General features: G+C 36.6%; 3 protein-coding genes across 4 annotated transcripts in view; 2 read left to right on the top strand and 1 right to left on the bottom strand.

Moving 5' to 3' along the window:
• Positions 1-15,588, top strand: part of spidr (scaffold protein involved in DNA repair) — a 57,300-nt gene extending 41,712 nt beyond the window's left edge. For both annotated transcript variants that reach the window (XM_039684591.2, XM_089125546.1), the window contains 9 exons: positions 3,740-3,830; positions 4,338-4,469; positions 5,749-5,808; positions 6,808-7,003; positions 8,087-8,218; positions 10,162-10,252; positions 11,491-11,605; positions 13,032-13,082; positions 13,176-15,588. In XM_039684591.2, the coding sequence (XP_039540525.2) occupies positions 3,740-3,830; positions 4,338-4,469; positions 5,749-5,808; positions 6,808-7,003; positions 8,087-8,218; positions 10,162-10,252; positions 11,491-11,605; positions 13,032-13,082; positions 13,176-13,298 (991 nt within the window). In that variant the 3' untranslated portion in view covers positions 13,299-15,588. The remainder of the gene's footprint in view (positions 1-3,739; positions 3,831-4,337; positions 4,470-5,748; positions 5,809-6,807; positions 7,004-8,086; positions 8,219-10,161; positions 10,253-11,490; positions 11,606-13,031; positions 13,083-13,175) is intronic.
• On the bottom strand, positions 14,315-15,665 carry cebpd (CCAAT enhancer binding protein delta). The gene has a single exon (XM_039684594.2). It carries the CDS (start codon positions 15,462-15,464, stop codon positions 14,595-14,597), a length of 870 nt encoding a protein of 289 aa, XP_039540528.2. The 5' UTR covers positions 15,465-15,665; the 3' UTR covers positions 14,315-14,594.
• Positions 15,666-16,392: 727 nt separating this feature from the next.
• mcm4 (minichromosome maintenance complex component 4) lies at positions 16,393-26,654 on the top strand. The gene is made up of 17 exons (XM_039684725.2): positions 16,393-16,883; positions 17,782-17,839; positions 17,929-18,063; positions 18,162-18,325; positions 19,668-19,778; positions 19,887-19,982; positions 20,116-20,211; positions 21,315-21,453; positions 21,537-21,757; positions 22,027-22,147; positions 22,697-22,956; positions 23,988-24,353; positions 24,421-24,548; positions 24,940-25,147; positions 25,241-25,469; positions 26,201-26,334; positions 26,421-26,654. Exons 2-17 carry the CDS (start codon positions 17,794-17,796, stop codon positions 26,511-26,513), a joined length of 2,547 nt encoding a protein of 848 aa, XP_039540659.2. The 5' UTR covers positions 16,393-16,883; positions 17,782-17,793; the 3' UTR covers positions 26,514-26,654.
• Positions 26,655-26,717: the final 63 nt, after the last annotated feature.

Genomic DNA, 26,717 nt, shown 5'->3' with positions numbered 1-26,717 from the left:
AATAAAAAAATAATTTTTATTTCTGACAATATTCTTATCTTTATTCATAACTTTAGATTATTTAAAGCATTATTATATATTTGTGTGTGTGTGTGTGTGTGTGTGTGTGTATTATTTATATATATATATATATATATATATATATATATATATATTACACGAAAATGTTTTATGTATATAAAAACAAATACATATAGATACAATTTTGTCATATATTGTCTATATATATATATATATAATATATACATACACAATATAATATATATAATCATTATATTATTTATTATATGTATGATATCTATTTTCACATAGTATTAAATTAATTTATAAATAAATACATTTTATTTCTGTCCATAATTGCGTTTTAATTATGTATGCATATTATATATTATTTATATATTATTTAGTACTATATATTTTCACATAATTAATTATATATTTTGCACATAAATATTTCAAATGTATGTATCATTAATTATATAAATATTATTTATATAAATAAATATTGAATTGTACAATACAAGTTTATTAATGAAGGAATATTCATTTATAGAATAATAATATGTATTTTTAGAATATTAATAAAACTATTAAAAAGCAAATATGGTCAGAAATAAATTGCTATTATGTCTATTTCTCTACAGTAAACCTTCTTCCTATTTTTTTCTAGTCTACACCCTGTTTTCTGGACTATTTGTAAATCATTAGTGAGCCTTACTGGTCTCCATTGACCTGAAAGTTAATATGAGCTACTGTTTCCAGCCTCACTGGCTCAGATTAGCAGCTCACAGTGTCAGAGTGTCTGCGTTGAGCATTTCTGGCATCTCACTACATGTGTCCGCTTACTCAAGATTGTGTGAGTCTCCTTTAACATCCATGTTGTTTAAGTTAAAGATGGCATGTGATGGGAATTCTGGTGACGTGTTTCCACGGATATGAACATGAGCCATGTACTCGAATGCACAAGATGCTTTTCAACATGCACAGCTTATGTGGGATCAACAGTCTCAGGGTGTATATATGGCTATATAGTGAATAGAGATTTACACTTATGGAAATTCTATAATGATTAAATGATTAAAACTCTAAAACGATGTGCCTTTTTTCCCATGGAACCCAAAAAGAGAAGCATAGCGAAAAGTCATGCTTTTTTCCATTAAATGAATGTGAATGGGTACTGGGACTGCCAGGCTCCAAAAAGACACTGGCATTTTGTGAAGAAAATTATGCATTTTAAGTCATTATTTACTAGTAATATCCTCTTCCGCCCCTATACCAGTCATATTCTGTTTAAAACAATCAAATCCAGAGTAAAAGGGGAAGATTTTCAGTGGATAACATCTTACTTTCTGGTCTTTTCCTCACATAAAGGCAGCAAACAGCTTTAGTGGACTTTAGTGCATATCTGTCACAAATGAACAACTTTTTTTGGTAATTCTCAAATTTTTTTTAGTCCCCATACACTTTCATTATATGGAGAAGAACAGCCTGTATCTCCTCCTATTGTCTTCCGTACGCTTTAAAAAAATATTGTTGGTTTAACTTAAAGTACGTAACCTGGTTGCCTTAAAATTTTAAGTTGATTGAACTGGAAAAAGTGAGTTGAATACAATGAAGGAAATTGATTTAATCATCAGAAACTCAAAATAATAAGTTATCGCAACTAAATAAATTATTTAAGTTGATTTGACAAAATATATATATATATATATATATATATATATAATTATTTAGGTTTAATTTATTTTCTATTACAGTTTTAGTTTATTTTTAGTTTTCATTTATTTCCTATCAGTAATTTCAGTGCTTCAACTTATTTCTAATAGTTTTGTATTGTTGACAGTTTTCTTTTAATATTTCTATTTTATTTCAGCATTATTTGAGTTAACAAAAATGTTTTTAATAGTTTTTGTTTTAGTTAACGGTAATAACCCTGTCTGGAATGACGTGAGAGTGAGTAAATGAAGGCAGATTTGTAGTTATTTATTTATTTATTTTTGGTGAAAAACAAATAAATCATTTTGTGCATGTTTGGATCGGTTAAACATGTCTCTGCAGAACACGTTCTGACAGTCATCTTGCTCATCTTCTCTTTGTTTCATCTTGTTTGTTTACATCTGAATGCTGTTTCACATAAATCTCAATCCTCAGCTTGGAAAGGTGAGGTTTTTTTTAGAGTTAATGCTCAGGAATAGACGTCTTTCTCCAGAAAGGAACAGTACGGTTGTCTGTCCTGCAAGACATTAAAATGTCTAGCTTAATTTCAGTCTGCTTCTCGTCCCGCTGGACTGGATAGGGCGGTTGAGCGGGTCACAGGAAGAGAGTGTGATGAAGACAGCTGTGGAACTGGTTGTGGATGATCAGATCATTCAGCACTGAGGCACAAACAGGCCTCAAAAACACTTTTAAACTCCACAAAGATCTTATCATTCTTGACATCTATTAAGCTGAACTGAAGAACTTGTAATGAAACATCAAGAACTTCTGATATAGCGACTCTTACTGCTAAAATGAACACATTTTAGCCACATTTTAGGTTACAATTTATTTTAGTGGTCCACTTTAGACATTCTAATAACTATAAGTAAATTGTTAACTACATGTCCACTAACTCTCATTATAGCATTAGTAGACTCCAGTTAGTCTAGGGTTCGGGTTAGTAGGATAAGTTTACATGTAGTTGCAAAGTTACTTATAGTTAGAAGAATGTCTAAAGTGGACCATTACCCAGGTTTATTCTATAAATTCTATTTTTTTTATTCTATAACTAAATTTCTAGAACCTTTGAAGCCCACATGAGCTAAAGCATAGCTATATGAGCTTTGTACTTACCACTGTTATTTTAGTAATGTTTATATACTATTATAGTTTTTATTAAAATTTTGAATTAGATTTTATTTTTATTTATTTTTCAATAATCAATTTAGTTTAATTTTTAAGTTGTGCATTTATATTAGAATTATATAATTTTTTCAGTTTAATTTGCAGTTAGTAATTTAACTTTTAAAAAAAATTTAAATTTGTAAAAAAAAATATATATATATAATTTTTTTTTACCAAGACTGTATTTTTACATTTTAAAATAGAATTTTAGTTTTATTTCAGCTTAATTCCAATGAACAAAAAAGTTTTTAATAGTTTAGTAAACGATAATAACCCTGTTGCCTATTTACGCCACATCAGTTATTATTGTGGGATTGTGGGAGTGTTTATCTGCTAATCTTTTAAGTCGAACACAGACAAAGCTGATCTCTGTCCTTTTGTCTATATGTCAGTCCGTCTGAAATGTTATTTTAGACGCATAAACTTGTAATTGGAGTGTTAACACAACAGCTAGCCTGCCAAATATTCACCATTTTCAATAGAAATAATTTAATTCTGGAATGTTTTATGACATACTGTTTACGTGAATGTGTGTGTGTGTGTGTGTGTGTGTGTGTGTGTGTGTGTGTGTGTGTGTGTGTGTGTGTGTGTGTGTGTGTGTGTGTGTGTGTGTGTGTGTGTGTGTGTGTGTGTGTGTGAACAAGCCTCAGCCTGCTAGTGTAACTGATCTCATTCTTGTCAGCAGACACAGTTCATCTGCAATAGAAGCTCAACTTGGCAGCACGTCAGTCTAACCGAAGCTAATGAGACTGAGATTGTAAACACTCCACCTTTAGCTCCCCGTTTTCTGGAAGGATCCCTGAATATGAACGTTCAGAGTTTGAAACTTTGTCCCCCTCTCTTCTTCTCTTTGCAGATGTTCTTTGCTGTTCAGTATGATTGACAGTTTGTGGCCTCCTCCGGTTGATCCAAAATCTCATGATGACGATCTTCCACAGTCTCCCAGCGTAGGTCTTCAGATCACATCATAAATCACAGCAGTGTTTGCTTCATATTTATCGCACATACCTCCTGCTTCTGGAAGATTCCACTTGGGCAGTGGCTCATCATGTCAAAACAACCACCACCACGCTGGATACTTAACCAAAGTACATAGAAATAAACCTTCATAGCTCAAAGATACAAAATTACTTATTAGCGGTGGTTGCTAATACAAACATTACTGGAGTTTCTCGTACCAACAGTTAGTATGGGAACAGTTAGAGGGAATGATGCCTCAAATCAACCGGCTCTTACTTTTATACGTCAGATTGTCACATAGCAGGTGATTACATCGCCAACAAATCCTATAGACTTTTACACTGACCTAGAGATCAGAATCAGGAATGTTAACTACATCTTCAATCAAATTTCCCCTACAAGATCTGGTTGTTTTGTTCATATTGTGTTGTTAAATGACCCACCTGAACTATCTAGTTTGTTTTTGAATAATCAGGGCATTTTGTGCATTCCAGGATCGAGTCCCACCACCCAGTTTCTGCTATAGGCTGAGCATCCAGCAGGGTCACATGGTTCCGTTATCAAGACCGGCTGAATCTCCACTGTACCGCCCACCTGTGCTTCAGACGCTGCGAGAGATCCTTCAGGTACAGCTTCAGAATTATGGCATCGGATTGGCAGAAACGTCTTTTATCACGCATTCTTAAAAAATAAAAGAAAAACCTGAAAAATATCAAGGAATTTTAATGAGGACCTATTATGCTTTTTACATTTTCAACTTTCCTTAGTGTGTATTGTTGTTGTTTGAGCAGTAGAATGCAAAGTTACAAAACACAAAGTCCACTCAAAGGGAGTTTATTCTCTTTATCAGTAAGTGTTTCTAATAGCCCTGTTTTCTTGCGGGATCGAACACATCACAATATTCTTCATTATTCCGCAAAAACTGGGACATGGCCTAGTTAAGTTGTGTTAAGGCCCTGATATACTTCAAGTGAAATCAAAAAACGAATTGTGTGACGTCATTTCAAACTAAATCAGGCCAAAGCGAAGTTCGAACCTTCCGGAAATGTAAACAAACACCTTAGAAGTTCCATTGGTCGGTGGTGATGATGTAATAGGTAGGTGTGGCTCTGAGGCTCCGCCTTCTTTGAGGTGTTCAGGACGTCCACGAGTAAAAACATGAACACACTGGAGAGTCGCTTTATAGTAGAAACTGAAGTTGTAATTCTAATTAAAAGAGACACTGACGCTGTTTTTATTGTTTAATACTGTAATGCTGCTTGCTTCACAGTGATTTATTTATAGATCGATATATTCTATGACTATAATAAACGTAACGTGACTCAGAGCTGGTGCAGACATCCACATTGCTATGATCAGATGCTTTCTTAAAGGTGAACTCTGGTCAATTTTAACATTGAGCTCATTTTTTGTAAATTTGGAGTGCTGTCAGTACAGACAAAAATGACAAAAATCTGTTTTGCCTACACCGTGTTATCCTCTTTTTAAAATTCACACTCTGTTGATTTCGATGGGGCAAGTTCTAAACCTGCGCTTAGCCTCGAAACATCCTTGATTTGTCATTACGAGTGCACAGCCATGTGAGTGGTGTTATTAAGAGTGACCACGGTCAATCTGACTGCAGTAGATGTGAAAGATATTAAATAAAAATGCTCACATACCTGTATTCACTTCCTGTTTTCGTTCGTTCGCGCGCGCGAACTCGACAATCGACTACTGTGGGCTTCGGCTTCGATGTATGTGATATTATATTATAAATATATTAAATATTTCAGCTTTACATTATTTAAATAGATTTAGTTTTGTTTTTAGTTAACAACAAGAAGACTTGTGTGTAAACCATGAAACAATGTTCTTTTAATCTAAGTTGATTTACTTCTGACTTGTTCTGTCTTTGTTTTTTAGGATGAATCTTTGAGATTTCGTTGCAGCTTTCGTGCCACGGTGGTCCATAAACATTTATTGGTAATGTTTTCTTAAACTATTTTTTAGCAATAAATGCATAAATCAGATAATCATTTTCATCATAGCTACAGGTGAAACTCGAAAAATTTGAACATCGTGCAAAAGTTCATTTATTCCAGTAATTCTACTTTAAAGGTGAAACTAATAGACTCATTACATGCAAAGTGAGATATTTCAAGTTACCTTTTAACCTTTTAAGTTGAGTTACTGAAAGAAATGAACTTTTGCACGATATTCTAATTTTTCTGTGTGAAGCACCAGGGCATGCCTGATTTAAGGAGTGTGGGAAATTGTCCTTAGGTTTTACCTTTGGGTTGTCTTCTTAAGAACCCACCATAGCTGTTTTCCCACTACATTTGCCAAGTCTTCCCCCCTTCAGGGAAGCTTCCAAACTGTACACCTTCGTAAAAGCTTTTGGAAAGCTTTACACACTGTTTAGTGTTAGCTTCCCGTAAGTGACATCATCCTGTGACAATCTGCGTGATTGATCACGCAAACCCTTTGACTCTGGACTTTGATAACCTGGGATTTATTTTATTTGAGGTTAAGGGTCATGCTTGCATACTGAGGTGGACAGTAGATACACAGTTGATTAATGTGTTTTGTTTTTAACATTGCACATCTGCGTAGGTACATGAATCAACAGTCGGTCTGGGAAAATGCCCAAGGAAACGCTTTATTCCTGTAATAATGACAGATTTAATTTCTTTATAAATGATGCAAACAATTGGAGCTTTTATTTACATATGAATGTTAAGAGCCAATATCCCTGTAATTTATTAAAGAAATCTAATATAATATGATAAATATTATAGTATAGAAATTCAATCTATTCAATCTATCAATTATCTCCAAATATTTGAGGAGAGAAAATGTGCATTACCCATTAAAATCTTCCTGTATATTTCAGTGCTAATCTCAAACTCTCTTTGAACAGTCGGTTCATATTAATTTATTCAATAAAATGCACTGATTACCGCATGCATCTTGGTCTTGCAGAGCTCAAATACAGGCGAAATGCTGCTGTTTGTGACGGATCCTAGTCTGCAAACGGAGTCAAACACAGAGGGAAACAGGAGAACCGTAGCCGTGTGTGTGAACCCGTCCTGCCTGATCCGGAGCTCAGTAACACAGGCCCTGGACGCCCTGCAGCAACGGCCCGTTCTGAGGTTCAGAGATGCAGTGAAGGAGCATGGTATTTCATCACACACAGGAATGCATCATCTGTCTGAATGTACTCTCTCGTGCACACGTTTTTTATTGTGACAGTGCAAATGACTTGCTAATTGCTGGTTCATTCAATCGCAGTGATATAGTATTAGGACTTTTAGGACCGTTAAGATTTCTTTGCATTCTTATTATTGTAATGTAAAAAAATATTATTTTATCAAGCTTATAAATTATAATAAATCCTTATATATTTTTATATAATGTATTTATACGTCATGGTAGCATTTATTTTAGATAAGTAATTTAAAGGGGATATATGTAGTTTTTTACTTTAAAAAAATCTTTAAGATAGAGTCTTCATTTCTACAGTTATGAGCCAACCATAATGTAACAGAAACAAACATGTCCACCACGGTTGCCTCTATCAGCCTGTAGGCTCAATCGTGTGTGGAGGAGTCGGGTCCGAATTGGCGTGAAAATTCACAAAATGTGACGTCATTCGCGTTCTCGTCTACTTGGGCTTACATCCGTACGTGCATTAGTGTTTCAAATGGACTGTTTCGGATGGAAAAAAGCAACCAAGAAACTCCTCGTAAGTAAAAAAAAAAAGCCTTATCTAGTGCGGCCGACGAGCGTGCGAGTGTGCGCACCGAGAAAGAGCACGAGACTGGCTGCAGTTTCTCTAATGTCAGGCCACTGGTGTCAGTAACGGTTAGAAATGTCAGAACTTCCGCAATGCTCCTTTAATTATTTATGATTAATTATTTATAAAATAAATACAAAACAAATCATATTTGAATTTGTGCTTAATTGTAAATAATGTCACATAATCTTAATGGTACAAAAAGGAATATGACCTGGACATGTTTTCATGAGATTTTAATGCATGAAAAATTCAGTTTGTCGTTTTTTTTTTTTTAAGGAAAAGTTCAGCACTTCTGAATGGAATCCATTCAAGCAGAAAACGCTCTGGTTCTGCTTCTTCATATCTGAACTATTTTGAGATTTAGAGGTTTCCTACATAAATCTTCATGTTGTCTTTCTTCAAAACCATGTAAAGAACGTTCTGTGACTTTAATTATGCTACTGCTCCTTTTCACTAAACCAGGTCAGATATTCTGCTGGGATCAGACAGTAATCCAACTGGAACCAGAGGACCCGTCTTTCTCCATACCACAGCCCATAATACTGGATCACCTGGGTCCAGAAACCCTCCCCTTCTCTCTGTGCTCTGTCACAGGTTGGTATATTCCCCCCATAGCCTCCCCTGTTTTTGAGTTGGTGCGGTCCAGCCTGACAGAACCAGATCTCCGGGGTATACAAGATGTTTGTCCATTTAACCGAAACCAGTTGTTTGTTGGCTCAGGCTTTGTTCTTGATGCTTTGTTAGGGACCTTCTTGTGGTTTGTCATGTGCTTTTCCTTTTTAAAGATCTTTCTCCCCCACACTGAAGGAAAGTTGTCTTTTTGCCCGGTTTTGAGATATAAAAGTCTCATTTTGTTACAAAGTGCTCTGTTCATTCTCTTATATTAGTTTAACTCATGCAAAGTGATGCAATCTCACAGTATTGTTTTTTTTTATTATTCTGTAAATGATCCACAATTATGGTTAATTTTCAATAATAATGTTTCACCGCTTTTCCGAATGCAGAATAAGCGATAATAAGAGAATAATCACTAAAACCAATATGTTATGTTATGTCTTATGTTATATGATATGTGTGGTCTGATGTGATGTGTTGTGTTATGTTATATGTTATATGTTGTTATGTTATATGTTATGTTATATATGTTATATGTTATATATGTTATATGTTATGTTATATGTTAAATGTTATGTTAAATGTTATATTTTGTTATATGTTAAATGTTATGTTTTTATGTTATATGTTGTTATATGTTATGTTATATGATATATGTTATGTTAAATTTTATGTTGTTATATGTTATGTTGTTATGTTATATGTTATGTTGTTATATGTTATATGATATATTTTATGTTATATGATATATGTTATGTTATATGTTATATAATATATGATATATGTTAAGTTATATGTTATGTTATATGTTATACCATATATGATATATGTTATGTTATATGTTATGTTGTATGATATATGTTATGATATATGTTATATGATATATGTTATGTTATGTTATATGATATATGTTATGTTATATGATATATGTTATGTTATGTGATGTATGATATATGTTATGTTATATGTTATATGATACATGTTATGTTATTTGATATATTATATATATATTATGTTATATGTTATGTTATTCCACACTGACGCTCTCACAGGTTTCATGCAGACATTATGTTCAGGTTGTTCCGTGTCCTGTTGAAGAACAGAAATGTGATATTTGACACTCCATGTTAGACTTTGAATCTCTTTCACCCTGCAGATAAGACAAATCATCTGACTCAAAAGTGTAACAAGCTCCAATAATCTTCTGCAGTGGTCAGCAACTTCAGCTTCTGGCTGTGTGCCGGAGGATTCTCCAGAGAGCAGAGGTTCATGCAGGGGTCTTATCACTCTGCCTGTTGTGTATTATCTAACATAGATGTGTCCTTGTGTGCTGCGTGTTACTGCTTGCGGGATGTTGTTTGACAGAAAATGTCCTAAATTTGAAAGTTCTCAGAAGTTTGAAGAACAAACTATTTAATTATGTGCTGATGTTGCCATGATGTTGTTATGTGTTATGTTATATGATATGTGTTATGTGTGGTGTTATGTTATATATGTTATGTTATATGTTAAATGTTATGTTGTTATATGTTATGTTTTATGTTATATGCTTGCGTGATGTTATTTGACAGAAAATGTCCTAAATTTGAAAGTTCTCAGAAGTTTGAAGAACGAACTATTTAATTATGTGCTGATGTTGCCATGATTCCTTTGGTTATAGTATTTCATCATTTCACAGAAGTATTGGCTTTTTGGGGGTAAATCAGAAGTGTAAAAATAGCAGTAGTCAGCTAATTTACTCAGTAAGTAGTAAAAATAACAGAATGGGCTTATTCATAAGTAGCAAATGGAAACTAGTAAACTATTTATTATTACATATAACTTTGTTAGATACTAACACTATGCATGGTTTATCCTGTAATCATCCAGCAAAGTGATTTTAGTCAGTGTAATGACTGTGATTTGCATATGTTAATGTGCAGGTGTGATTGTGGCAGTGGACGAGAGCACAGCGTTCTCCTGGCCCACCTGCAGCCGCTGTGAGAGTTGCCGATTAGAGACTCGAGAAAAACAGTAAGTCCAAAGTTCTGTGCTAGACCGGTTCCAAGTCCAAACCAGTGAACTTTAAAGACAAGAAACAATCCTAAGTGATCGCCAGCCTACAGCTTTGACAGTGGTAGGGACATGGGGACACTCTTAGAAATAAAGGTTTTTTATTGGTATCTACAGTTCCATAAAGAACATATAAGATCCATTGAAACTTTCCATTGCACACAAGGTTCTTTAGATTAGAGAAATGTTGTTCACAATAATAATAATTAAATAAATGGTTCTTTTAAGAACTGTTCTCTTAAAGTGTTTAGCACTGTGCCAATTCATTACCAATGTTGTGTAGAAATGCCTAGAGACATTATTTCAGCAGCATCACAGCTGCAAATTCCTTCTTGTGTCATCTAATAAAATGAAGTGTTTATTGAGTCCCAACTGCGTTCTTTACCAAGTTAGGAAATTGAGTTTTCCCAAAGTACATTATTGGGGACATGTTTGTGGCATTTTATTTTGTTCCCGAAGCCACAAAAAACACTTATGATGTAGGTTGACATGACCATTTTTCACCATTCTCCTTGAGCCTGAAGATTAAAGTCGTTATGAAACGGACTTTCTTCCATATGTCCTAGTGAATTGGCTTCTCAACCAAAAAGAGAACAAGTGCAGGATCTGATTTTGCCCATGTGGAATTGATTGAGTGACAGGTTGCCCCGCCCTCACGCCAATAAACGCGTCATTAGAGAAAAGTGAGGCAAGAGGGAGAGGAAGTTATTAATTAAAGATAAAGGCACATGAATTAAACAAAAAAATGATAGATCAGTTATGATAAATGCTTTAATATTCCATAAAAATAATTTCTATTTGATGGTGATTTTAAACAGTGCGCTTTTTCAACTTCTGTATTTAAATGAGCTCTATTATGATTGGTTGTAATTGGCTAATTTATGTGCATGTGAAGTCCCATACATTAAATGTCTTGTTTCACTCAGATTATAGAAGTAAAATAGGTCGACTTCACTGAATGCCGGATGCATGTGTTCGTCTTATCCGGTCCATAAGTTTGTTGACCTGTGTCTGTTTAGAGTTAACGTGTAAGATCCCTCCATTACTTGAGTTTAACCACAATCCACTGCACGGCTAAATTGTTTTCACATTCCAGTGTAATAGCAAAGCCGAAGTGATGAATCATGGTGCCTTTAAGCCCTCAAACTGAAAAATAACAACTATAAAAATTGCATCTTTGTTGGTGTGCCGGTTCCTAGGAAAGGATTCCTGTGTTTGGCATGTGGAGCAGTGATGGATGAAGCGACCATAAAGATGCAGCTGGAGGTGTTTCTGAGCTGCTCCTCACTGAGCCACTGCACTGTCAAAGTCAAGGTGAGATGCTTTCACCTGCTTTATGTAGAAAACCTTTATTCACATAGTAGGAATAAATATATCATTCTCATTACAGTTATGTAAATGCAATATTTCACATTATGCGTAATTAGGTCCAAAAATCACTGCATTTTATGTGAAATATGGCCTCCTCGAGATGGGTTTGGTGAGATTCCAATGTTACTCTCTTAAAAACAGACTCTAAGACGTCTGTATCTACATCTCAAATTACGTTAGAAGGACGAACATAAACACTCAAGAAAGTGAAGCTAGCATGATTTAATCACTCGTGCAGAAACTAGTGTGTCATCGAGAGTTTATCTTCACTCTGTTTTATTTCCTGGAAATTTCAGCGATAGCGGAGGGCTGCATATTATGGAACAGATTTAACAAGATACCTCTCGTGTGTTATCAGACATGTGCTTCACACCCACAGAACTGGAATAAACTTATGAAGCATACTATACTATTTTGGACCACTGAGTAACTGATGCATGAAAGGGAACGTTTATGCATTCTGCTCTTAAATGTCAGATTGCTTTTTATTATTATTTTCACTTGTTTCTTCAAGAAGCACCAAGACTGATTGTCTTAATAAAGTCTAAATTAAAGGGATAGTTCCGCAGTAGTTTCAATTTTGATATTTTTAGGTCAAACCGTTCTCGTCTGTCAGTCATATAATGGAGGTCTATGGTTACCACCTCAAAGAGCATGCACAGAGAAGTCCCAATTAAACATGATTTAATGACTCGTAAATGTAAGCACACATTGATGGCCTAAGACACGAAACGAGCGGTTTGTGTGAGAAAACGAACAGTATTTATATCGTTTTTACCTCTTGTAATCACCGCAACGTCCAAGTCATCTGAGGGCGTTGGCGCTTTGTGGCTGTAAAGAGGTAAAAACGATATAAATACTGTTCATTTTCACACACAAACCGCTCGTTTCGTGTCTTAGGCCATCAATGTGTGCTTACATTTACGAGTCATTAAATCATGTTTAATCTGGACTTCTCTGTGCATGCTCTTTGAGGTGGTGACCATAGACCTCCATTATATGACTGACAGACACGAACGGTTTGACCTAAAAATATCTAAATTTAAACGACTTGAGGTAAGCTAAAACGTATAAAAAATTTATTTCAAAGTGAACTATCCCTTTAATGCAAAGCTATTATTTAATGCGTTTGATTGATACAACTATCTTCCTCTAAAAGAAGCAATGCATTTACATAAATAAAGCCTTTGGATGATCTTTTCTAAGTGCAAATTTCTCCAAATGCTCGATTAGACGGGGTCAGACAGGGTTGATTTCCTGAGTCTAAATGATTTCAGTCTGTACAGAAAATATTAATGTTTCACACAGTATTCCTGGCACATTGTGTGACTCAAATGATGATATTAATGCATTCATGTGCATGTTTCAGTTGCAGCAGAAGACCATTAATTCTCTCCTGAATTTGACAAGGTGTCCTGAGGTAAGATTCTGGCCTAGACAGAAGTCACTCTGTTTCAGTTTTTAATTGAGAGTTAATTGTTTGTTTGTTTTGTGTGATCTGTTTCTTTGACAGGGTTACAGTGTGGAAAATGTTCTTGGGTCGGAAATCGGTCCTCTCAGCACCTTAGTCCACGTGGTGAACAGAAGTCACACAGTTTGGATGGGTTTGGAGGAGTTATCCTTTGACCTGCACTGACTAGCACACTTATATGTTGATATTGTGTCTTGCCTTACTTCCAAATGAATGTAAATAAACAAATGAAAAAAGAGCATAGTGCCAGAAGAACTCCACCACCTGAACCAAATTACTTTCTGAACGATCATTCTGGACCCTGTAGTTTTCAAACCACAATCAAATTAATATTCAAATGAAAGATGCTCATGTGATGCCCAGTATAAGCTGATAAAATACCTTTGTTGTTGTCAATCAATTGCCAAAAGTTGCTTCTAGCCACATTACGGTGATTTAAGTGAAATTATTTGAACAAAAAAAGAAGCTCTGATCTGCCTTATTGATGTATTGCTCTCTATGACAGTACATTCACTATAAATTAAAAGTGTTTTGCCTCCAAATAACTGAAGTCATTTTCATTAAAGGTGAGGGGTTTTTCCCCACAACCATTTCAAAAGATAATTTTTATATGTCTGATAACTGATTATTTTGACTGATAATTTTATTCCTACTTCTTGACTCACTGATAATCATTACACTGCAACAATACTCTGGTCATTTGTATATCACATATGCTGTGTGGACATTTGTATTATGGTTAATGATTATTTACGTCAGCGAATTGATTCTAAAGTGCTCTCTAGGGCCTGTAAACTACTATAAAACAGTTGACGACAAATGACTTTGAAGTAAAAGAACATTTATAAATATTTGTAAGCAATAAATACATTAAGTATGCTTCACATGTGAATACCATTGTTTTTGTTTTTATGTAAATTGCTGTTCAATTCATTAAGCACTTAAATGGTAGCTGTAGCCCTTTTCTTACCAACTTAGAAGCAAAAAAATTGCCTTGACGCCTGACAGCATAGTATATGTTGTAGAACAAAACACGAATGTGTCTCTAATGTTTACCGCAAACATTACTTTACCCATGTAAACCCATAATCAATCGTTGAACTGATTGACAGCTGGACCTTTCACAGGACCACGCCCCCCCCAGACCCGCCCCCGTGCAAACATGCGCGTTCACATATGGATCTTTTTGAAATTTGACGTCGTTTTATTATACATTTGTACACACTGTACAATTTCAAACATGCTCTGGCATTAATACGAAGTTTGGGGGAATTATAAAACAAGTACCATAAAAACATATATGAAGCCTTTTTTTCTGTAATAATTTAGAATACAAAAACATTCACAAGAAGAATAATCACAAGTCCATCATCCAATGCGTAACTTAATGCACGTCTGCTACAGAAGAACATTGTAATTCAAGTTCACTGAGGTATGTTTTGGCAGGCTCTCCGACGCGCGTCACCGACTGTCAACAGCCGCGCGCGCCGCCGTCCCAAACGAAAGTTCGGGTCTCTGTTTGAAGAAGTTTCTGAGGCTGCCCAGTTCTCGCGACAGGTGATCGATCGTTTTGTGCAGGCGCTCGTTCTCCGCGTTCAGCTCGATCATCTTGTGCTGCATCTCCATGTTGCGCTGCTTCGCCTTGTCCCTGCTTTTACGCACGGCGATGTTGTTCCTCTCGCGCCGCTGCCGATACTCGTTGCTGTGTCTGTCGACAGTCTTTTTGCCCTTTTCCTTGCCCGGCCTCCTGTGGCTAACGGGTTCTGGCTCAGGTGTGGTGGGAGGTGTGGGCTGTCCCGTGTGCATGAGGCTCACGGACGTCTGCGCGCACGTCTCGATCTGAGATGGCAAGGACGAGGATTGGTCGCTGTCGCTCCAGTCCGACTCCCTCTTGATCGCTGCGCAAAACGTGCCCTTGCCAAACCCCCCCAAGTCCTGGTGCTGCTGGAGCCTCTCCGAGCTCTTTTGCGCAAAGCCATCGATGCTCTGCGCGTAAAAGTCGGGTTTTTCTTGCTTCATGGTGTTGTTGAACAGGTCTGCAAAGAGCTCGTCGTTGCAGATCTCCAGCGGGACCGTGGACATGGACTCGATGTAGGTGCTGAAGTCGATCGCGCTCTCGTCGTCGTAGATGGCAGGAGCATTATTGAGCTCCATCATGCTGCTGCTGCAGTTGTTGTTGTTGTTATTGTCCTGGGACGTGCCATGCTCGCCCCCTGGTTTGGCATCCCCTGGCATCACTTTATTATCATAGAAATTGGCAGGCTCCATGGCCCAGCTCATGTTGCATGGTGGCGTTACGCACTGCGAGTCCAGGTTGTATATGTCAGACATGGACGTAGCGAAACTCACTCAGATGGTACCAAAATCAGCAGATCCCTTCCGAGTCCACTGGCAGCTTAAAAGAAAAACCCCAAAAGCGTCTCGAGCAATCACACCCTGTTCCGCGCAACCAGCGCGTATCTCCAAAAGTCTGGCTGTCTCGGGCACAGGTGTTAAAGTCCTCGTAGCTCTCTATCGAAACTTCGCCGTCCTCGTGCATAAGTACCAGCGCTCGGCTTGCGTCACAGCGAAAACGCCCCCTTCCAGAAGCCAGTGAATGTCCAGAGGCTGTCACGTGTTCCGCCCGGGCTCCTATTTGAGGAGAGTCGGGTGTGCATGAACGCCTACCAGAAGACACACTTCAAGAAGAGCTGTCAGAACTTGGTGTTGGAGCAGGACATGTTTGAATGCGTATGCATGTGTGGAAGTGAAAGTCATTTAATGCGTCACTACCAATATACTCGTGTAAATACGAATAAAAAAATTGAAAACGAACTTTAAAAACTTTGTTTTTGTGGGACATGTTTGAATGCGCCACTACCAACATGTATAAATACGAATGAAAGCATTGAAAAACAAACTTATGAGTTTTTATTTTTGTCCAAAACTAATTTTCCTTCGGGGACATTAAAGAAAATCTTAATATATATATATATATATATATATATATATATATATATATATATATATATATATATATATATATATGTTGACGTGTTTGAATGGGTATGCATGCGTACAAAGGATCGGTTAGAGAAAACTAATTTAATAATGCGCCATTAACAGCATACATAAATAAATAAAATTGGTTTATTATTATTGTTATTATGATATCGTGTAGTAGTAGTGTCTGGTGTGAGCTGAAATACCACATCTGTTCTTTTCATCTGGGTGTTTATTTTATTTTAGAAGCGTACAAATTCAGTACAAAAACAATATTACAAAATACAACAAAGAGTTCGATTAAAGCAAAGGAAATCAAAAGAAAATCGTTTTCTAAATACATACAACTAGCCTACTACATTTGGCTCATTGGGGCACTTTATCTTGTCAACCACATAGACATCTAGTGGATGTCAGGGGAATTACCTCTGTTTACTCTGCGTTGATGTTCTTTCCCGCGAAAATGTCGGACTATACCAAACCGTTGGTGGGATTCGTTTATGTCGCCCCTTCTATAATCGTCATTCTGCAATTAAGAACGTTTGAAAAATACATTTCTTTCATGATAAACATATGTAATTGCAATTTTATTGCGTAATCTAAGAAATAACGATTTGTTATATAATTAATGTATCCACGTATCGCGCTTCTCCCCCTCTAGACTGATAGTGAGGAGCCTATTCTTGGTTGGTCAAAATTTCCCCGCGAAATTTACGTCACAGTCAGTTTCGCGCCACCGTTCACATCGGAAGGGAAACAGTGCGAACGGTAAGTGTTATGATGTGTTATAAACTAACCGTATTTTAATTAAGTAAACGTAATCACGAGGACCTGAAACTGATTTTGATCAACCGGGCGTTAACATAGTGTGTTACGGTTTAAAATAACGGTTATTTTGTATCCTAGTTTAAAGACTCGGTAATGTCATTGTATGAGATGCAGCGTGCTGCTGCTGCTGGTCGCATTCACTGTTGCAAAGTTTCTATTCATCCTTCTTACCTTCTTAATAAAACCACATATTTATTTCCCAGGTGTGTTTACGTAATCTTAGTTATGTTCTTTTGTGTTGATTTACACTTTTTAAATGTGAAGTCTGTGTCTGATTTATTCCCTGTGAATCTCATGCTAACATCAGAATTATTGAGTCTGTTGACAAAATTAGTGTTTATCATTTGTTTCTATTAACTTTTGTGATTCATTGACATTTTTCTTAAAGGTATCGCAGAGTAATGTGACAATGATCTAATATGTTTCCTTTTGGGGGAAAAAATCATAGGACAAAAATATTGACAGTTCATAAGAACTATACAAATTATAGGCCATTTATTTATATATATATATTATGCTAGACTGTATTTTTAAATGTCACTATTACAGTGTAATTTTAATGTTTAAGAACTTAGTTATATTAATCAACAACATGTACGTACTATGGGCTTATGCAATTATGCATAATTTACTGTTATTATAATGGTAAGTGCATGTAATGTTAACAAGGACACTGCAAAATAAAGTGGTACCTAAACATGCAGCTATTAGAATTTATATGAAATGAAATTAAGTTTAAATTAAATTGTTTATATAATGTAATATTTAATTATTCAAATTTAGAAATCATTGAACTGAATTTTGGTTCCAGGTCACTAATTTTGAGTTAACTTTTCAGTTTTGAGTCAAGATGTCTTCACCATCATCTCAGAGCCGTAAGAGAGACCCTCCGACCCGTGAGTCCACACCATGTGTTTTTTAATTCATAGTATTTTGTCATGATGTTTGTCTTTGACCGTTGCTAACCAGGTTTGTGTGTTTGCAGCCGCGAGTGAGGACCCCCTCTCGCCGCCGTCTCAGCGCTCCAGAGCCCATGACACGTCCACAGAGCTTCAGCCCATGCCCACATCTCCAGCCATGGACGCCTCGCTGTTCTCCAGTCCTATGGCTCCACGCTCTGGTATGACTCAAACTCAACATCATATTTGCATTGAAATGAATTGCTCGTGCATTTGAATTTGGGGAAGGTGTCTAAACATCAGGATTTGTTTCATCCAGTCCTGCAGAGTGAGATCGATGCCAGTTCTCCGCTGATGTACGGCACTCCCAGCTCCAGGGTGGAAGGAACGCCCCGCAGCGGCATACGCGGGACACCGGCACGGCAGCGGCCCGACCTGGGATCCGTGCGGAAAGCCCCGCAGGTCGACATGCACTCCGAGCCGGTGAGGGAAAGTCCTTATTGTTTGTCGTTTAGTTTTAGAGTTGAATCTTTTCATTTTTGACTCTCTGGGTGTGTTTTTAATAAATGTAAGGGATAGTTCACCAAAAATATTTTTTTTGTAATATACTCACCCTCAATTTGTTCCAAACCTGTGTGAGTTTTAGTGTTCTGTTGGAGGAAATAGTTGGAAAATGATTTTTCTCTCAAATAGTGAGGAGATTCACCCCTTCCATGTAAAGCGCTTTGAGTGCAGAGAAACGCTCTACATAAATGTAATGAATTATTATTAGGGCTGTCAAATGATTAATCGCATCCAAAATAAAAGTTTGTGTTTATATAATATATGTGGGTGCAGTGTGTATAATTATTTTGTATATATAAATACACACACATGCATTTATATTTAAGAAAAAAAAATGATATATAAAATATTTATATAATATAAATTATATATAAATCTATATACAGTATATACATGTAAATATTTCTTAAATATATACAAGCATGTGTGTGTTTATATATATATATATATATATATATATATATATATATATAAATTAATTATACACAGTGCACCCACATATATTATGTAAACCCAAACTTTTATTTTGGATGCGATTAATCGTTCGACAGCCCTAATTATTATTAAATTATTATAAAAAAATTCAAAATATGTTTTTGGGTTCACTATCCCTTTAAAACCTAAAACCTTAAATATGAATATTTATGGTCTTATAAGTTTTAATATTTTACTGTGTTTTTTTCATGAGCTTCAATCAGGGTGTGATTAAAGACAACAACTTTTTTTTTCCCATTCACATGACTATATAAAAATAAAAAACGGTATTTGGTATTATTCAAAATGATAATTTTATTATTTAAATTCTAAAAATTCAACAAATTAAAGTAAAAAAAATAATAATAAAGAAAGAAATATATCATTGCAAGAACACGAATGTGCTGGGTCATAATTAAGGTTGAAAAATGTAGAAATCCATATTTGGATTATCTTTAACTAAAAACATTTGTTCAGTGGAGGAAAAAAAAGCCAAAGTAAAATATAAATGAAACTAAAACGAGAAATGTTGTTTCTTTTCATTTGAAGCAGTAAAATTGCAAACTGGAAATAAAAACTGAATTAAAAATAACGTAATAACAAAATTACTTCAAATTTAAAATGAACACTGAGAATATTAAGTTAATTCAAATTATTATCAATATAATAGTATATAGATAGTATACAGATATTAACTGCAATAGCATATTGTGGTAAAATAATACTAATTCATATAAATACAGAACAATCACATTCATAAAAATCGCTATTGTGTGGTGATTTTCAGCCATCTGGAGACGCAGCGGCCGGCAGTGAACAGGGGACAGGAGCAGCGGGACAGAGGCTGGTGATCTGGGGGACTGATGTCAATGTGGGAACCTGCAAGGAGAAGTTTCAGGTGTGGCTGAAGTCTGAGGGACTACACCCATCCACAGATGACTGACAAAAAGCTTGTCTTGTCCATGGCTAAATGACCTTTTGTTGAGTATCTGTATTGTTTTTTCAGCGTTTCCTTCAGCATTTCACAGACCCCGACTCCAAAGAGGATGAGAATGCTGGTCTGGATCTGAATGAGCCTCTCTATATGCAGAAACTGGATGAGGTGAGACGTGCAGTGCTCATTAGAAACGCTCAAAAGTGGCCGCTTGGATATGAAGTAGTTCATGTTTGGTCATGCAAAATCCTTAATATCCAGTTCTTGTGTAATAACATTGAAGATTTGTTTGTGTTCTCAGATCAGTGTTGTTGGAGAGCCGGTATTGAATGTGAACTGCAGTCACATTCAGACGTTTGACGCTGATCTCTACCGCCAGCTGATCTGTTATCCGCAGGTAAGACCAACTGGTGAAATCAGCCCAATATTCACAAATTGATGCTACTGTTCAAAAGATTAGTCTCAGTAATTGCGTTTTCCCACCTGACTCGTTTGGAGTGTTTGATTCGGGACCTGGTGCATTTTCTGCTTTAGTTTAAATTAATTAATTTTGGCATATATGGACACGCTCAGATTCTCACCAAAACAATTGGTCCACGATCACCTGAACCAGGTGGAGAGTCGCTTGTGGCGAGAAAACAATCTGACCCACGGACCAGGCTGTAGGTCTGTTTAGAAATGTTTAGAAAAATTTCTTAAAATATATATATTTTAAGAAATTAGTAATTCTATTCCACAAGGATTCATTAAATTGATTAAAAGTGACAGTAAAGACATTTATATATAATGTTACAAAAGATTTATATTTCAATTAAATGTTTTTTTGGACTTATCAAAGAATCCTGAAAAAAATTTGGTTTCCACCAAAAATATGAAGCAGCACAACTTTTTTCAACATTGATAGTAATAATAAATGTTTCTTGAGCAGCAAATCAGCATATTAGAATGATTTCTGAAGGATCATGTGACACTGGAGTAATGACTGGAGCTTTGTGTCACAGGTAGGGCTGTCGCATCCAAAATAAAAGTTTGTGTTTACATATTATATGTGGGTGCACTGTGTATAATTATTTTGTATATATAAAAATACACACACTTGCATGTATATTTAAGAAAAAAATATTATTTATATATAAAATATTAATATTTCTATATAAAATAAATTATATATAAATCTATATACAGTATATACATGAAAATAGTTCTTAAATATATACAAGCATGTGTGTGTATTTATATATATAAAATAATTATACACAGTGCACCCACATATATTATGTAAACACAAACTTTTATTTTGGATGCGATTAATCGTGGTTTGACAGCCCTAGTCACAGGGATAAATATGTTTAAATTTCACAATATTACAGTTTTTACTGAATTTTTGATCAAATACATACAGCCTTGGTGAGCAGAAGAGATTTCTTTAAAAAGCATGAACCCCTAGTTTATTATATTGTCACTTTGAGTACTGAAAGTCTTTCACTCTTATCCTTACAGGAAGTCATCCCCACTTTCGACATGGCGGTCAATGAGCTCTTCTTTGACCGTTTCCCAGACTCCGTGTTGGAGCATCAGATCCAGGTGCGTCCCTACAGCGCTGTGAAAACCAGAAACATGCGCGCACTCAACCCTGAAGGTAAGAAACCCAGCAAGCCGGACGATGTTTACTGATAAATGAGTGCACCCGTCACATCATCATCATCTCTGGTGTCCGTTCAGACATTGACCAGCTCATCACTATCAGCGGGATGGTGATCCGCACCTCTCAGCTGATCCCTGAGATGCAGGAGGCGTTTTTCCGCTGTCAGGTGTGTGCGTTTAACACGCGCGTGGAGGTGGACCGCGGACGCATCGCTGAACCTGCCGTCTGCCGCAACTGCAACACCACACACAGCATGGCACTGGTGCATAACCGCTCTGCCTTTTCCGACAAACAAATGGTGAGTTAATGATGTTGTTGGGATTTTCATGCTAGTGGTCTCCACAAGTATTACATTTAAATGAGACCATGTGACTCAACCTAACCAGTACTAGCACTTCTGTTTTCATTTATCAACTTAACTAAATAGTGCTGTTGTTTATTTTTGCACATCACATGCTGGTTTAGAAAGGGTTTCTTTTGTAATGGCATTTGTTTACTAGTTGACCAAAACTAAAATCGATGAAGGCAAGCATTAATGAGGACTTTTCTGTTTTTTATGTCTCATAGATAAAACTGCAGGAATCTCCAGAGGACATGCCAGCAGGTCAGACGCCCCACACCACAGTCGTCTACGCTCACAATGACCTAGTGGACAAAGTGCAACCTGGAGACCGAATAAACATCACTGGTACGTCCTGTTGTCAATTCAACTTTATGTGGTCTTATATAGGTTCGTTCTCCCAAAAATTAAAATGTTGTCATCACTTACCATAGAGTTGTTCTGAACACAAATAATGATATTTTAAAGAATGTTGGTAACCATGCATCATTTTCATTTTTGGGTGAACAATCCCTTTAATGTTGTTCGCTGATGATTATGTTTTAAAAAGAAGTGTCTTCTGCTCACCAAGACTGCATTTATTTAACCAAAAATACAGAACAACACATTTTGTGAAATATTATTAATATTTAACGTAATGTTTATCGTTAAATATTATACTTTTTTGTACTTCATTTTATTTCTGCGACGCAAAGCTAAATTTTCATCAGCCATTACTCAAGTCTTCAGTGTCACATGATCCTTCAGAAATCATTCTAATGCTACATGCACAATATATAGAGTTGTTTTTTTTAGGCTTAGTTTATTTTTCTTAAGTAAAGGTTAAAAAAAAATATTCCTTCTGTATTATTATTATTATTATTATTATTAGAGAACCATGTCTGTTATTCTCCTCAGGCATTTACAGAGCCGCCCCTATGCGTCTGAACCCACGACAGAGCCAGGTGAAGTCTGTGTACAAAACCCACATCGACGCCATTCACTTCCGCAAGACGGATGAGAAGCGTCTGCATGGACTGGACGAGGACAGTGACCAGAAACTCTTCACTAAAGACAGAGTCGCCATGCTCAAAGAACTAGCCGCAAAACCGGACGTCTACGAGCGCCTGTCCTCTGCCCTGGCGCCCAGCATCTATGAACACGAGGACATCAAGAAAGTGCGTTTTAATTGTTACTGGTTAAAGGATTAGTTCACTTTTGAAAAAACTTTTGCTGATAATTTCCTCACCCCCATGTCATCCAAGATGTCCATGTCTTTCTTTCCTCAGTCGAAAAGAAATTAAGGTTTTTGATGAAAACATTCCAGGATTTTTCTCCATATAATGGACTTCAATGGGAACCGGATGGTTCAAGGTCCAAAAGACAGTTAATAACAGTTTCAGATGCAGCTTCAAATGTCTTTAAACGACACCAGACGATGAATGAGGGTCTTATCATGCGAAACGATCGGTCATTTCAAAGCTTATTCCAAAAATGTAACTTTTCTAAGGACAAATGCTAGCCTTGCTCTATTCTCTGAGGCGCGTTTGTAACGTCACGTAATACGTAATTACGTTCAAGAGGTCACGGGCGACGTAGCCGGAAGTACAGAATCAAAATCGTCCGACATCGTTGTTTTTCCTTTTAATTCCTTTTTTTGTAAACGGTGTTTGAGCTAGTTTGCACGTTCAACCTATGCGTTCAACTTGTAAACACTGACTCTGTACTTTCGGCTACGTCGCCCGTGACCTTTTGAACGTAATTACGTAATACGTGACGTTGCAAACGCGCCTCAGAGAATATAGCAAGGCTAGCATTTGTCCTTAGAAAAGTTACATTTTTGGAATAGGTTTTAAAATAACAGATCGTTTCGCATGACCCTTATTCATCGTCTGATATCGTTTAAAGACATTTGAAGCTGCATCTGAAACAGTTATTAACTGTCTTTTGGACCTTGAACCATCCGGTTCCCATTGAAGTCCATTATATGGAGAAAAATCCTGGAATGTTTTCATCAAAAACCTTAATTTCTTTTCGACTGAGGAAAGAAAGACATGGACATCTTGGATGACATGGGGGTGAGGAAATTATCAGCAAAAGTTTTTTCAAAAGTGATCTATTCCTTTAAGCCTGCCTCGTCGTCTTTCCTACAACTGATATCATTTAACGTGTCTCAGGATGTGAGTTGATGGTGGGCATTTTTTTTCAGGGCATCCTGTTGCAGTTATTTGGTGGGACCCGTAAGGACTTCACTCAGACGGGCCGCGGGAACTTCCGCGCGGAGGTCAACATCCTGCTTTGTGGCGATCCGGGTACCAGTAAGTCCCAGCTGCTCCAGTACGTGTACAACCTCGTTCCTCGCGGGCAGTACACGTCCGGGAAAGGGTCCAGCGCCGTCGGCCTCACAGCGTATGTGATGAAGGACCCGGAAACCCGGCAGCTGGTTCTTCAGACCGGAGCGCTCGTGCTCAGTGACAACGGCATCTGCTGCATCGACGAGTTCGATAAGATGAGCGACAGCACGAGATCTGTGCTGCATGAGGTCATGGAGCAGCAAACGCTCTCTATTGCCAAGGTAACTTGACGCAATAACTTGTGAATGATTTTGTTGGGACAGAAAATAACGTTTTTGTGTGTCGTAGGCTGGGATCATTTGCCAACTCAATGCTCGGACATCCATCCTCGCCGCAGCCAATCCGGTGGAGTCTCAGTGGAACCCTAAAAAGACGACTATAGAAAACATCCAGCTGCCTCACACACTTCTGTCCAGGTATAAACAAAACATGATGGTGTTTACAACAGTTAATGTCCATAATGTTATGTATTTCTATCAATTGAGTGGGATTTAAAGTAGGGAGAGAAATGTTTTATCCATCAAGATCAGATTTAATTATGGTCTACATTCAAAATAAGTCTCTTGCTCACCAAGGCTGCATTTATTCGATCAAAAATACAGTAAAAACATTAATATTCTGATATTTTTGCAATTAAAAGTAACTTATTTTTGAATTTTATTTATTCCTGTGATCAAAGCTGAGTTTTCAGCAGTCTTCAGTGTCACATGATCCTTCAGAAATCATTCTAATATGCCGATTTGCTGCTAAAGGAACATTTCTTAATATTATCAGTGTTGAAACTCTAAAAAAAACTCTCGTTCTTAGGTTTGATTTGATCTTCCTAATGCTGGACCCTCAGGACGAGGCGTATGACAGACGTCTCGCGCACCATCTCGTGTCTCTGTATTATCAGAGTGAAGAGCAGATTGAAGAGGAGCATCTGGACATGGCCGTGCTGAAAGACTACATCGCCTTTGCTCGTACAACAGTGCATCCCCGACTCAACGAGGAAGCTAGTCAGGCCCTTATTGAGGTATATAAACACAATATAGGGCAAGTTACCTGCAGTAGTATAGTGTAACATGTGATATTTAACGTTTGCAATTTTTAATTTTGATCCTTGCAGGCCTATGTAGACATGCGTAAGATCGGCAGCGGTCGAGGTATGGTGTCCGCGTACCCCCGTCAGCTGGAGTCGCTCATCAGACTGTCTGAAGCGCACGCGAAAGTTCGTTTCTCAAGCAAAGTCGAAACCATCGACGTGGAGGAAGCCAAGAGACTACACAGAGAGGCCCTGAAACAGTCCGCCACTGATCCCAGGACAGGATTTGTGGATATCTCCATCCTCACCACAGGTATGAGTTACAGAACTGTCTTTACTGGTCAAGTTGAGTCACATGGTCTCATAATTTAGTCATACTTGTACAGATATAGGGCTGTCAAACAATTTAAATTGGAATTTAGTTAATTACACAATGTGGCATTTACTTAATCGCACGTCAAATTTGGCTGACCAAAAGATAAATTAAGGTCGTTATTGTGTTAAATGAGAAAAGCATTAAATATATGTTACAAAAATATATATATTTTTTTATTTTATTTGATTCAATTTATTTTATTTGATTCAATATATTTTATTTGATTCAACAGATTATATTACACAAACTTAGATGGCATGCGTAGGTCTAAATGCGTTAATCATTTTAACGTTTTTTTTTTTCCATAACTAAGTTAACCCATTAAATTAACAGCCCTAAAAATACTAATTATTGCTATTACCCTTTTAAAATCTGCATGAAACGGAAGTTGCAATAGTTTTCTATTGTGATGCATGTCTGAGTAAAACTGTAAAGTGCAAGTTTGCTGTCAGTTGTGGATGATGTTTAGTCCCACTCTCTTCTGAGACACGTCACGAGAAGAACACGGTATATAATAATGATGTGCATGGATAAATAATTAATAATAAGCTCTGCAATATTCTGTAAAAAAAAATATGATCGTTTTGACCAATCATCTCCTAACTAGTACCTGTGAATGTCATGCTAATTAGAGAGTCTGATGATCTTGATTGGTTGTTTCTGTTCAGGTATGAGTGCTACAGCACGCAAGCGCAAGGAGGAAGTGGCTCAGGCCCTGAAGAAGCTCATCCAATCAAAGGGCAAAACACCAGCTATGAAGTACCAACAGTTGTTTGACGATCTTCGTGGCCAGTCAGAAGCGGTATGCTTTTTTAAAATTATTATTTTATTAATACTATAAAACAATCCAACTATAAATCTTAACTTAATGTTTTCCTCCAATTTCAGGCCATTACTAAGGACATGTTTGATGAGGCCCTCAGGGCACTTGCTGATGAAGACTATCTGACCGTCACGGGAAAGACTGTTCGGCTTCTGTGAACGCTTACTATGCCTGGTTGCTGTTTCTTCTATTGTTACTTGCCTTATCCTATTTTCTTTTTCTATAGAGCAATTGTTGTTAATAGTCATATGTATGGAGCCTTTCTGGATGCAATAAATGAGTTTTGTTGTTCAAGAGAAGAGTGTGATTTATAGCTGTTATTTGCATAAACATGCTAAGCATCAATTCACTGACCTAAATCA

Source organism: Pimephales promelas, chromosome 22, assembly GCF_988280905.1.
Source record: "Pimephales promelas chromosome 22, fPimPro1.hap1.1, whole genome shotgun sequence".
Classification (NCBI taxonomy): domain Eukaryota; kingdom Metazoa; phylum Chordata; class Actinopteri; order Cypriniformes; family Leuciscidae; genus Pimephales; species Pimephales promelas.
Note: the sequence above shows the minus strand (reverse complement) of the source record. Positions and strands in the feature narration are given on the sequence as shown.

Bases quoted from the DNA above. Each gene is read 5' to 3' on its own strand.
- cebpd (XM_039684594.2), bottom strand. From the start codon at position 15,464: ATGTCTGACATATACAACCTGGACTCGCAGTGCGTAACGCCACCATGC.
- mcm4 (XM_039684725.2), top strand. From the start codon at position 17,794: ATGTCTTCACCATCATCTCAGAGCCGTAAGAGAGACCCTCCGACCC. The intron at 18,064-18,161 runs GTATGACTCAAA...TGTTTCATCCAG, and splicing joins TCCTATGGCTCCACGCTCTG to TCCTGCAGAGTGAGATCGAT. The intron at 25,470-26,200 runs GTATGAGTTACA...GTTTCTGTTCAG, and splicing joins TATCTCCATCCTCACCACAG to GTATGAGTGCTACAGCACGC.